General features: G+C 42.5%; 1 protein-coding gene across 2 annotated transcripts in view; it reads left to right on the forward strand.

Annotated features, from left to right (window-relative positions):
• ADAM12 (ADAM metallopeptidase domain 12) overlaps positions 1 to 13,675 on the forward strand; it is a 711,117-nt gene that overhangs the window by 173,742 nt on the left and 523,700 nt on the right. For both annotated transcript variants that reach the window (XM_033941188.1, XM_033941189.1), the window contains exon 3: positions 10,122 to 10,195. In XM_033941188.1, the coding sequence (XP_033797079.1) occupies positions 10,122 to 10,195 (74 nt within the window). The remainder of the gene's footprint in view (positions 1 to 10,121; positions 10,196 to 13,675) is intronic.

A 13,675-nucleotide genomic window follows, 5' to 3' on the forward strand; every position in this document is an offset into this window, starting at 1 on the left:
TATTGAATTTTAAAGAGCAATTTTGGATATTTAGGGCTCCTTTTATCAAGCTGCGGTAGGGGTTTAACGCACGGAATACCGCACGTTAAACCGCCTGCCATGCTAGTTGCTAATGCCTCCATTGACGAGGCATTAGTTTTTTGGCTTGCTGAAGGGGTTAGCGCGTGATGAAATGTCCGACGCGCTAACCCCGCTAGCGCACCTTGCTAAAAGGAGCCCTTAGTTTAAATACAATGAACCCTTTTAGTTTAAGGGCTCCTTTTACAAAGGTGCGTTGGAGCCTTAACACGTGGAATAGTGCGCGCTAAATTGCCGTGCGCGCTAGACCTTAATGCCAGTGTTGAGCTGGCGTTAATTCTAGAAGCGTAGCATGGGTTTAGCATGCGCTAAAATCCTGCGTGTGCTAAAAACGCTAGTGCACCTTAGTAAAAGGAGCCCTAAATCTTGAGATCGATTTGAACCGGGTCAGTCTGTGATTGGTGGGTGGAGTTAAGAATGTCATAGGCGGGAGTTATAAACGTGCATCGAGAACGCTGAACCACTGCATGTCCGGAAATATGGGGGCAATCAGTGTGTTGCGGCAGGAAAAGGTGGGTGTGTAGAGGTTTAGGGCTAAATTGCCACGTGCACTAGTCGCTACCGCCTCCTTTTGAGATTTTTGACTAGTGCATGCCAATTGCGGAGCGTGGTGTAAATTTTCCCAATTTTTATAGGTATCATCAAGCCTATATAAGGCGTCAAGGTATGTATTGGATCTTCCCTGAGCTCTTGGAACATCAGCCAGACTGGTTATATCTGGAGTGGAAAATCATGTCCCCGATGCGACTATCAGCAACAAGGAAAAAAATCCAACGTAGTCTGCAGTGAACCAAACAGCAAGAAGAAACCAAAAGAAACTGCAGGCTATGTACAAGACGCAGGCAATGTTTATTGTACCAAACTAGAATGCAGTAATATACAACCTCATTACCAGCCAAGGGACCCGACACGGTCCGTGTTTCGGACAACACACCTTCCTCAGGGGTCCATGGTCAATAAGGTGTAGAATTAACCACAAAGTAAATAAAGATAACAAACAAATACCTGTGTGATACAAATAGTAAAATAACCACCGTGTGTTACAGTGTCTCGCAAGTAGCATTTGTTTGTTACCTTTATTTACTTTGTGGTTAATTCTACACCTTATTGACCATGGACCCCTGAGGAAGGTGTGTTGTCCGAAACACGGACCGTGTCGGGTCCCTTGGTTGTTAATGAGGTTGTATATTACTGTATTCTAGTTTGGTACAATAAACATTGCCTGCATCTTGTACATAGCCTGCAGTTTCTTTTGGTTTCTTCCCGATGTGACTATCTCATATATTAAATAATCAAAATACCTAGTTATGCTAAGGACAATGTGATTTTATTGGACACCTGGAAAACAATTAAATTTATTGATAAATTAACAGATGTCCCTATAATGAAATCTACTTTGCAGTCCTTATGGTTAAACTCCAAGATTCAAATAGGCGGTGCTGGGATCGCTTGGAAGAACTGGATGCAGGCAGGAATTCGGACAATAGATGATGTTATATCTAGTGGAAATCTGCTTATTTTTTTTCACAACTGCAACAATCATTTGGAATTTTAAAATCTCAACAATACAGGTGGATGCAGTTGAAACAGGCTAATCAGTGTGGGTTCCCTGAATGGAAAAATTTAAAAACTTATTTTAGCCTGCAGATCCTTTGCTACCAAACTGATCTAGTAGGACATAAGGCTGCCCGGTGGTACAAATTGATTTCTGGATTTTTAAACAGAAATCCAAAAAACAGTCTTAGAGACATCTAGAGCAGAGATAAAACAGTATATTTCTGTGTTACGTTGGCCACGAATTTGGACTTGGAGATTGAAATGTACAGTGTCAGCATCTATGAGGCAAACATGGTTATTTTTGTTACATAGGATTTTTTGGACCCCGGTTCGATTAAATAAAATAGATAGTTCTAAATCTAATAGATGCTGGCATTGTCATATTGATATAGGGACTTTGGATCATCTGCTATATTTTTGTCCGTTTATATTTACATTTTGGAAGTCAATTTGGGGACAAATAAATTTAGTTGTGGAACGATATTACATGTGAAACCCACTCTAGATAAATATAAGAGTCGTCTATTTATGATCATGACAGGTATAGCCATTCAATTGATAATGAGTAACAGGAAAAACCATGACAGAATAAGTTATACTTTTTGGTGTGTGAACATGTGCACCACATACAAAAATGAAAGAATTAATGCAGAGTGTAGAGGATTTAGTGGTGTATTTAATAAAGTTTGGAGCCCATTGACTAAATTTGTAAAATTGTAATAATGTATATTTATCTTATCTTTCCTTTTTTTTCCATTTACCTTTATACATCCATGGGGAATGGGGGGTTGGAGGGAGGGAAATAAATATTGTTGGGGACATTTGGGCAACTTTATTCTTTATTTATACTATATATTATGTTATATTATGTTATTATTATATGTAGGATAACTGAAAATCTTGAATGATATATATGTTACCTGTACAGATATTAGTGTAATGTAAGTAATACCTACTGTTTGTTCATTTATATGACACTGTTGTAGATTAAAAATCAATAAAGACTAAAAAAAATAAAAAAAAACAAAAATCCCATGAGGTAGGTAAAAGCCTCAGAATCCTCCCACACCAGCCAATAATTAGACTTTAAAGGTGGGGAAACTGCACCTCATCGGCATAAAAAAACCTCCTCTAGTGGGTATTTAAACTTGAAAAAGGCCTGTTAATTTCAAGATAACTATAAACAACATAAAATTAATATCATTAAATAATTTCATGACCAGTGAGAAAATATTCACGCAATTCTAACCGCTTTCATATATAATTGGGCAGGGAGTGGTGGCATTGAAGTCATGATAATCAAATGCTGAAGATATTATAAGCATATATTGTGATCACACAAAGTGAGCATATTTTGTGCGCACTTAGGTGAATTGAAAGACTGATGTTCTATAACAGTGTTTTTCAACCTTTTTTGGGCAAAGGCACACTTGTTTCATGAAAAAAATCACGAGGCACACCACCATTAGAAAATGTTAAAAAATTTAACTCTGTGCCTATATTGACTATATATAAAGTAATTCTCTTGAATAGGAATCAAATAAACACAAAGAAAGTATTTTATAATGCTGCCACCGCCAACAACACCGTTGGCGGCGGTGGCACTCAAGTGGCTAAAGAGCCGCAGTTTGCCGGCCTAGGGACAACACTGGAGGGTGGCCAGCTGTGCACCCCCTTGGGACGTAAACCCGGGGTGGGGCAGACTGCCCCCCCCCCACCCTGGTATGCCACTATCTGTACCTCACTCCCTCCCTATGACCAAAAATTCTCCTTTCTTCTATTCCTCGTGTACACAACCATCTCTTTCCCTCCCTTCCTCTCTCCAAAGTCCATGCCTTCTGTGTCCAAAAACCCATTCCCTCCCCCACCTCAGCATCTCTTTCCCTCCCTTCCTCTCTCCCTCCCTTCCTCTCTCCCAAGTCCATTTCTTCTGTGTCCAAAAATGCATTCCCTCCCCCACCTCAGCATCTCTTTCCCTCCCTTCCTCTCTCCCAAGTCCATGCCTTCTGTGTCCAAAAACCCATTCCCTCCCCCACCTCAGCATCTCTTTCCCTCCCTTCCTCTCTCCCTCCCTTCCTCTCTCCCAAGTCCATTTCTTCTGTGTCCAAAAACGCATTCCCTCCCCCACCTCAGCATCTCTTTCCCTCCCTTCCTCTCTCCCAAGTCCATGCCTTCTGTGTCCAAAAACCCATTCCCTCCCCCACCTCAGCATCTCTTTCCCTCCCTTCCTCTCTCCCTCCCTTCCTCTCTCCCAAGTTCATGCCTTGTGTCCGAAACGCACTCCCTCCCCCCTTTTGTGTTCCGTGTTTGCCTACCAGCCCATCTTTGCAACTTTCTCAGCAAAACGAAGCTCAAGCCGCGAGGCTTGTCTTCTGCTTCCTGTCTGCCCTGCCGCACACAAATAGCCGAACGGAAGTATTCTCCGACGTCAGCGCTGACGTCGGAGGGCAGGCTTTGCTTAAGCCCTCCCTCCGACGTCAGCGCTGACATCGGGGAACGCTTGCGATCGGCTATATGTTAGCTGCAGGGCAGGCAGGAACAGAAGACGAGCCTCGCGGCTCGAGTTGTATTGAACTCCGCGGGTCCCCCGTCCAGCTCTCTCCTGTCCACGTGGGGCGGACCGCCCCTCCCCCTAGACTGGTGGTACTGCCCTGATGGCGGCCCTGACCGTACGGCACACCAGGCAACATCTCGCGGCACACTAGTGTGCCGCGGAACAGCGGTTGAAAAACACTGTTCTATAATATTATGCCTTATTTCTGACAATGTCCCAACCTGCCCATGCCTCTCTTATGGCCACATCTCCTTTTTAGTTGTGTGCCTTGAAATTTATTCAATAAATGTCATAAAAGCAGTATAAAAACTTAAATAAAATAATTGTATCCAAGGACTGGTTCTTGTTGTAGAGCGTACAGGACCCACGCACGGTCCGTGTTTCAAAAAACACTTCTTCCTCAGGGGTCCAAGATGTTCAGTACATAGAATTTCAGGAACCAAATGGATGAAAATACTTGTACAAAAATTCAAATGAAGCAGGCGAGGAGCTCTCCTGTATGTAAAGCTGCACTGAGTAACACTAAGGGCTCCTTTCACTAAGGTGCGTTAGCCGTTTTAGCGCGCTCTAAATATACGCACATGCTAAATGCTAATGCGCCCATTATAAGTCTATGGACGTGTTAGCATTTAGCGCACGCTAATATTACGCATGCGCTAAAATGGCTAACGCACCTTAGTAAAAGGAGCCCTAAGTTTAATTTGTCACCGTATTAGGGAAGTCCCCATAACAACTTACAGTAAAACAAACACACAATCATCGTATTCCGCAGTATAGTCAACCAACTGACAAACACAACCTACAACAATATCAATTAAAAACCAGACCAGTCATTATAAAAAATATCACAGTTTACAGTAACAGCACAAAACATTTACGAAGAATTTAAAAATCAGTAGTAGTATAATGGGTACACCTCATGTCAAAATGATTGACAGCTGTCAGAGATAAGGATCGACCAATCAGCGTTCACTTCCGGGTTAAGCCCCGCCCATTGTCCCGCCTTAGTCTCCGCCCATGCCCCTCCCCTCCCATAGGAATGAATGGTGGTAGCCCCACCCATGGCCCTGCCCCCGCCCCTGGCCCCGCCCCACTCATCACCTAAGCCCTGCCCCTCCAATAGGAATGAATGGTGGTAGCCCTGCCCATGGCCCCACCCCCCATGACCCCACCCCTCAAGCCCCGCCCCTCCCATTGCCCGTCCCCTTATGTCCCACCCCGGAAATTCACTTTTTGATGACATCACCGGAAATGGGGGCGTGTTTAACCCCGGAAATACGCTTTCTGATGACATCACCGGAAATGGGAGTGCCTGCCCATGGTCGCATAATATCCTCTCTGGATTGTAAATTGGCGTACATTTCCTTCTGCAGAGGTGACAACGTACTTTATGTCTTCCTTAATATTTTTCCAAGTATGTGGGTATTGTATTTCCACCAGCCCCGCTTCCCACGGACCCTGTAAGTCCAAAGGCCTAGCTATTTGTATGGTGAAATTAGAGCTGGTATTATGGGGAAACATAGCTGCCGAAGCATTGCTAGGCAATGTGATATAAAAGCCACCGTCATTCATTTTGTTTTTTTTCTCTCTCTGTGCTGCTTCAAAAGACAAAATCAGATGTCTTGAATCTCTGAGGCCTTCACCCAACTGTTAAATTTATCAGGCCACCCCTTCCATTTCACGAGACAAATTTTGTTCTTACCCCCTCCTTTTACTTTTAGAACCTTTTCGATATGGTATATTCTGTCCTCTAGAGGCTTGACTTTTAGTAATTCTTCAGGATAAAAAGAACCTTGTATAGCTTCGCTATCGTAATCCTGTATCTTGTATATTGTTCTCTGACCCCTGTTTAAAACATCTTTTATTATAAATATTTCATCCGTCCATGTTTGTTCGTAACCTTTCTGAAATCTTCCTTTAAGTTTTGATAGCCTTACATGGTCTCCATTCATTAAGAGATCCTTGGTGGGATCGCATTTGATATTACTGCCGTAGACTGTTTTCCAAATCTGCAAAGAGTTTGAGGGTGTCACATCTACAGGCCTCGCCTGTATCGTTCTGTGAAAACTATAATTATAGCTGTGCACTATAGCCTGTAGGACGTCTTGATAAGTAAAGGTATTATGAGCTGTAAAATATCTCCACATTTTGGATTTTAAAGTCCTGTTAAATCTTTCCACTACAGCTGCTTTAACATCATTATGGGTCACAAAATGGCTAACACCTTTTTGTTTTAATAAATTCTTCAGAGACTTATTTAAAAATTCTTTACCCTTGTCTGTTTGAAGTTTTTCAGGTGTACGTCCTAAATTAAATATTGTTTCAAAGGCTTTGGTGACTTCATGACCGGTTTTTGTTTTTAAAGAAATGACCCATGCATATTTTGACAGGATATCTATTACCGTTAAGATGTATTTGTAACCGTTGTTATAACGGGCAAAGGCTGACATGTCGACTAAGTCACTTTGCCACTGTCTGTCAACTTCCGACACAATTGTTTTATTTCTTTTAAAATGGATTCTAGCCGGTCTGTGTAAATTGTATGCGTTTTGACCGGTGATCCAATCCACCACATCTTTTCTCCGGACTGTTATATCACTCTTTTTAGCCGCTTGAAGTAGAGGGTTAATGCCTCCATAGCTTCCTGCCGTGTATGGATCATAATAAATGTGCTTCAATAAAGATTCCTTCATAGCTCTGCCTTTTTAACAGAGCCCTGTTAGGTGACAGCTGCTTTTGTTTTTTGTTTTTTTCAGATTGTTAAGACAACAGTAGGGGGCTGGGACAAGTTCAGACATGTTTAAACACACCTCCACCTCTCTCCCCCTTGGCTTTATCAGGGGAGGGGTGCTGCAAGGGGCTTATCAGCTGTTACCATGACAATAGGGGAGCTGGCCCATTAACCATTAGCTCAGAATTCCTACTGAAAAGTGTGTTAAAAGCAAATGCAACCTTTTCTCGTTTGTTTCTGCCCCTGCTCTGTTTTAAAAGCAGGAAAGATTTTGTGAATGCCTTTTGTTTTGTGATCTGCTCTATCCGTGAGCTCTTAAACCCTGTCTTTTAACTAAAAACTGTTAAAATAAAGACGCTTCTTTTCTGGCCACATCATTTCCAGGTGGGGGTTTTTGACTAAGTCTGTTTCCCCTATTTCCGCCTACGTGGTCAGAAAAGCGCATTTCCGCCGCGTCATTTACCCTATTTCCGCCTATGTGGCCAGAAAAGCGCATTTCCGTCGCTTCATTTACCCTATTTCCGCCTATGTCATCAGAAAAGCGCATTTCCGGTAGAGGCAGGCACTCCCATTTCCGGTGATGTCATCAGAAAGCGTATTTCCTGGGTTAAACACGCCCCATTTCCGGTGATGTCATCAAAAAGTGCATTTCCGGGGTGGGACATGAGGTTGCGGGGCAATGGGAGGGGCGGGGCTTGAGGGGCGGGGTCATGGGTGGGGCTACCACCATGAGGTGTACCCATTATACTACTATCAGTATATATTACATTACATTACATTAGTGATTTCTATTCCACCAATAACTTGCGGTTCAAGGCGGATTACATAAGAGTTGTCAGGAGGTTACAAGAATTGTAACATAATATAAGAGTTGTCGTAAGAGTTACATAGGAATTACATAAGAGTTGTCGAGACCTTAAGGTGATACATGTTGGGTAATAAGAAGCATATTAGATTTGTTATGGGTATAGAGTGGGGTTTGTTATGGGTATAGATTTGTTATGGGTATAGAGTGGGTAGGTGGGGTTTGGGTAGGAACTGGTCGTGTTAAATAGGTTTTATGTATTTTTTGAAGAGTAGGGTTTTAGTTTCTTTCTTGAAGGTAGTCTGTGGTCGAGGACAGCAGATTGGTGATTTGTCTATCTAGTTTGGCTGCTTTGGTGGCTATTAGGTTGTCATATAGTTTTCTTCGTTTGACATTTTTGGATGGTGGTGTGTGAATATACTGTACAACCTCACTGATTAGGACAAACCCAGCAGAACAGAAAGCTAAGAATGGTTCAATAACGTTAAAACTACTGTTCGTTTACATAAATTAGTCAAATAGATGTTGGCATTGTCATCTGGATGCTGGAACTTTAGATCATTTACTTTACTATTGTCCCTTGATTCTGCAGTTTTTTGGGATCAAGTAAATAACATGTTAGAGAATCCAGTGGCTTTATCTTATGATACCATTTTATTTGGTACTCTTATGAGAGCCAAAAGTCAAATATCAACGAATAATAACAAGCTTCTATTAGTGATGACAGGGGTTGCCATGCAGCTTATCTTAAGAAATTGGAAAAACTGGGATAGGTTGAACTACATATTCTGGTGGGAATCCCTGTGTTTTACATATAAAATGGAGCGTTGTATGGACATACAACAGGGAAGATTGAAGAATTTTATAGAGGTGTGGGAGCCATTGACTAAATATTGTAAAGAGGAATAATTTAATTTATTTTATTTTATAAACAAGGAAATGTACACATCCTGGGGGGAGGGAGGGAAGGGAATGGAATTTTATGATTTTATGAATAGTTTCATAAAGGTTTGAGTTATTTGTTTGTATATTAGCTGGGAGGGAGGGGGAAATTTCTTTGTTGCAGTAATATTTGAAAGTTTGCTGCGCTTATTATACAATGTACATATATATGATTCATTTATGGCGCATTTGTAGTTTGAAAATCAATAAAGAATTTTAAAAAACCTACTTTTACTAAAAACAAAAAATAGAATCACTAATGACCAATAAAAACATGACTGTACTACTGTTAATTCCCTAGTCAGAACAACCCATCTCTACAATGCAAAGAAGGAACTCTAATAATACTGTATAAGCTAGAGAATTTCATAGCTTGGCACTGATGCAGAAAAATTCTCACTTTTGGTTCCAACTGGCTTTATTTCAACGGACAGAGAAATACTTAAGAAAACTTGCAGATCATAAATATCAAGAGGGAAGTATTGATGTGTTTAATCTATCAGGCATTAGGGCCCTACATTGTGCAAGACTTTGAACACCAATGACAAGATCCTAAATCTGTCCCTGAACTCAAATGAAAGCCGGTTGAGATCAGATAAGACCGGAGAGACAGTATTAATGATACAATAGTAGGAAGCAGGCTGCATTATTCTGAATTCCTTGTAGCCTGGGTAAATACTTTTTTAGTACATGAACCATGAGAGAATTGCAATAATCTAGTCTAAAAAAGAGTAGCTAAATCTGTCCTGTCACAGCTTAGTCTTACTTGGCACAGTTGATGTAGATGAAAAACATGTGTTTTCAGTATAGCTTCTGTAAATGGAATCATGATCAGCTCAGTATTCCAAATGCAAAGTATGAGGTTGCTCAATTTTCTAAGTACAGTACCACACTGACACATGCACCCCATAAATTTATCATTTAATTTAAATTTAGGGGTCCTATTGCCAAACAAAAGTAAGATGTGGCCTTAGTGCGCCACTTAACATGGGTCTTTCCCACATGGGCAGCGGGGAAGGAGGGGGCGTGGGGGGCACCACCTCCCCAGGTGCCCTCTACCCTCTCTACACCACTAGGTATATGTATATGCTCATTGAAATGTATAAATGTAATTCAGGGGTGTCCAACCTGTTGGCTTCCCTGGGCCGCATTGGCCATAAAAAAATGTTTCTGAGGATGCACAAATGTGCAAACGCTGCAGCAAGACAGAGGAGGGAGCCGGCAAGACGGTAAACACCCAGGGGACAGCAGAGGAAAACATTGCATTGCCCTCGACCGGGGCCGCACAACATACTTCATGGGACCGCATGCGGCCCTCGGGCCACAAGTTGGACACCCCTGCTGTAATTTATACATGCAAAAGTAAGAACCTCAAAAAATGTTTTTCATGCACTGCCAAGAGTAGGACAATATTTATGGCTTTAAAATCAGGCTCTTTCTTGTATTTTTTTTAGAGTCATCCAACAGTCTTGAAGTTTTTAATCCACGCCGAAGGGGAGCAACTGATCATCAATCTGGAAAGAAATGAGTAAGCAGAGGAGTTTCTTGTTCTGTCCACTCTAGATGTGCTGGATCTCAGACTCTAAACTTAGGGCTCCTTTTACTAAGGCGCGCTAGCGTTTTTAGCGTGCGCTGATGATTAGCGCGCGCAAACCCCACGCTAAACGAAAAATACTAACGCAAGCTCTATGGAGGTGTTAGCGTCTAGCATGCGTGGCATTGTAGCGCGCACTAAGCGCACGCTAAAACCGCTAGCACACCTTAGGTAAAAGGAGCCCTTAGAAATAATGCCAGAACTAATGCTTGCAATTCTGAATTCTTCCTTTTCTTTATGGGGTCTTTTTACTAAACTGTGGTAAGTGCTAGAACAGGGGTGCCCAAAAGGTCGATTGCGATCGACCAGTAGATCACAAAAGCAATGCGAGTCGATCGCAGAGCCCATCTTGGGCTCCACGATAGACTATTGTTGCCTTTTCATTCTGTTCTCCCTGTTTCCCCGATGCCAGGCCAGGAGCATACAAGTGCCTCCTCTCCCTAAGAGATCCCATGTGCCTGTACCACACTTTCTTGAATTCAGTCACAGTTTTTGGCTCCACCACCTCTACTGGGAGACTATTCCATGCATCTACCACTCTTTCTGTAAAAAAGTATTTCCTTAGATTACTCCTGAGCCTATCACCTCTTAACTTCATCCTATGCCCTCTCATTCCAGAGCTTCCTTTCAAATGAAAGAAACTCGTCTCATGCCACATAGGTACTTAAACATCTCTTACCATATCTACCCTCTCCCTCCAAAGTATACATAGTGAGATCTTTAAGTCTGTCCCCATATCCCTTATGATGAAGACCACTGACCACTGTAGTAGTAACATAGTAATATAGTAGATGACGGCAGATAAAGACCCAAATGGTCCATCCAGTCTGCCCAACCTGATTCCATTTAAATTTTTAAATTTTCTTCTTAGCTATTTCTGGGCAAGAATCCAAAGCTTTACCTGGTACTGTGCTTGGGTTCCAACTGCCGAAATCTCTGTTAAGACTTACTCCAGCCCATCTACACCCTCCCAGCCATTGAAGCCCTCCCCAGCCCATCCTCCACCAAACGGCCATATACAGACCAGTACTGGCCTTAGTTCAATATTTAATATTATTTCCTGATTCTAAATCCTCTGTGTTCATCCCATGCTTCTTTGAACTCAGTCACAGTTTTACTCTCCACCACCTCTCTCGGGAGCGCATTCCAGGCATCCACTACCCTCTCCGTAAAGTAGAATTTCCTAACATTGCCCCTGAATCTACCACCCCTCAACCTCAAATTATGTCCTCTGGTTTTACCATTTTCCTTTCTCTGGAAAATATTTTGTTCTACGTTAATACCCTTCAAGTATTTGAACGTCTGAATCATATCTCCCCTGTCTCTCCTTTCCTCTATTCAGGGCTTCCAGTCTCTCCTCATACGTCTTCTAGCGCAAGCCTCCTATCATTTTCGTCGCCCTCCTCTGGACCGCCTCAAGTCTTCTTACGTCCTTCGCCAGATACGGTCTCCAAAACTGAACACAATACTCCAAGTGGGGCCTTACCAATGACTTGTACAGGGGCATCAACACCTTCTTCCTTCTACTGACTACGCCTCTCTTTATACAGTCCAGCATCCTTCTGGCAGCAGCCACTGCCTTGTCACACTGTTTTTTCGCCTTTAGATCTTTGGACACTATCACCCCAAGGTCTCTCTCCCCGTCCATGCATATCAGCTTCTCTCCTCCCAGCATATACGGTTCCTTCCTATTATTAGTCCCCAAATGCATTACTCTGCATTTCTTTGCATTGAATTTTAGTTGCCAGGCATTAGACCATTCCTCTAACTTTTGCAGATCCTTTTTCATATTCTCCACTCCCTCTTTGGTGTCTACTCTGTTACAAATCTTGGTATCATCTGCAAAGAGGCACACTTTTCCTTCTAACCCTTCAGCAATGTCACTCACAAACATATTGAACAGGATTGGCCCCAGCACCGAACCCTGAGGGACTCCACTACTCACCTTTCCTTCCTTCGAGCGACTTCCATTAACCACCACCCTCTGGCGTCTGTCCAATAGCCAGTTTCTGACCCAGTTCACCACTTTGGGTCCTAACTTCAGCCCTTCAAGTTTGTTCAACAGCCTCCTTTGAGGAACTGTATCAAAGGCTTTGCTGAAATCCAAGTAAATTACATCTAGCATTTGTCCTTGATCCAGCTCTCTGGTCACCCAATCAAAAAATTCAATCAGGTTCATTTGGCACGATTTACCTTTTGTAAAGCCATGTTGCCTCGGATCCTGTAACCCATTAGATTCAAGGAAGTACACTATCCTTTCTTTCAGCAACACTTCCATTATTTTTCCAAAAACCGAACTGAGGCTCACCGGCCTGTAGTTTCCTGCTTCATCCCTGTGACCACTTTTATGAATAGGGACCACATCCGCTCTCCTCCAATCCCCAGGAATCACTCCCGTCTCCAGAGATTTGTTGAACAAGTCTTTAATAGGACTCACCAGAACCTCTCTGAGCTCCCTTAGTATCCTGGGATGGATCCCGTCTGGTCCCATCGCTTTGTCCACCTTCAGTTTTTCAAGTTGCTCATAAACACCCTCCTTCGTGAACGGCACAGAATCTACTCCATTTTCTCGTGTAACTTTGCCAGACAATCTCGGTCCTTCTCCAGGATTTTCTTCTGTGAACACAGAACAGAAGTATTTGTTTAACACATTTGCTTTCTCCTCATCACTCTCCACATATTGGATCCAAGCATCTTTTAGCCTAGCAATTCCATTTTTCATCTTCCTCCTTTCACTAATATATCTGAAAAAAATTTTGTCTCCCTTTTTTACATTTTTAGCCATTTGTTCTTCCGCCTGTGCTTTCGCCAGACGTATCTCTCTCTCGGCTTCTTTCAGTTTCACCCTGTAGTCCTTTCTGCTCTCCTCTTCTTGGGTTTTTTTATATTTCACGAACGCCAACTCTTTCGCCTTTATTTTCTCAGCCACTAGGTTGGAGAACCATATCGGCTTCCTATTTCTCTTGTTTTTATTGATTTTCTTCACATAAAGGTCCGTAGCCATTTTTATCTCTCCTTTCAGCTTAGACCACTGTCTTTCCACTTCTCTTATGTCCTCCCATCCTAACAGCTCTTTCTTCAGGTACTCTCCATTGCATTAAAGTCCGTACATTTGAAATCTAGGACTTTAAGTATCGTGCGGCTTCTCTCCACTTTAGCCGTTATATCAAACCAAACCGTTTGATGATCGTTACTTCCCAGGGGAGCACCCACTCGAACATTAGAGATACTCTCTCCATTTGTGAGGACCAGATCCAATATCGCTTTTTCCCTTGTGGGTTCCGTCACCATTTGTCTGAGCACAGCCTCTTGAAAGGCATCCACAATCTCCCTACTTCTTTCCGATTCCACAGATGGAAAATTCCAGTCCGCATCCGGCAGGTTGAAATCTCCCAACAGCAGAACCTCCTCTTT

The sequence above is a fragment of the Geotrypetes seraphini genome, chromosome 4, assembly GCF_902459505.1.
Source record: "Geotrypetes seraphini chromosome 4, aGeoSer1.1, whole genome shotgun sequence".
Taxonomy (NCBI): domain Eukaryota; kingdom Metazoa; phylum Chordata; class Amphibia; order Gymnophiona; family Dermophiidae; genus Geotrypetes; species Geotrypetes seraphini.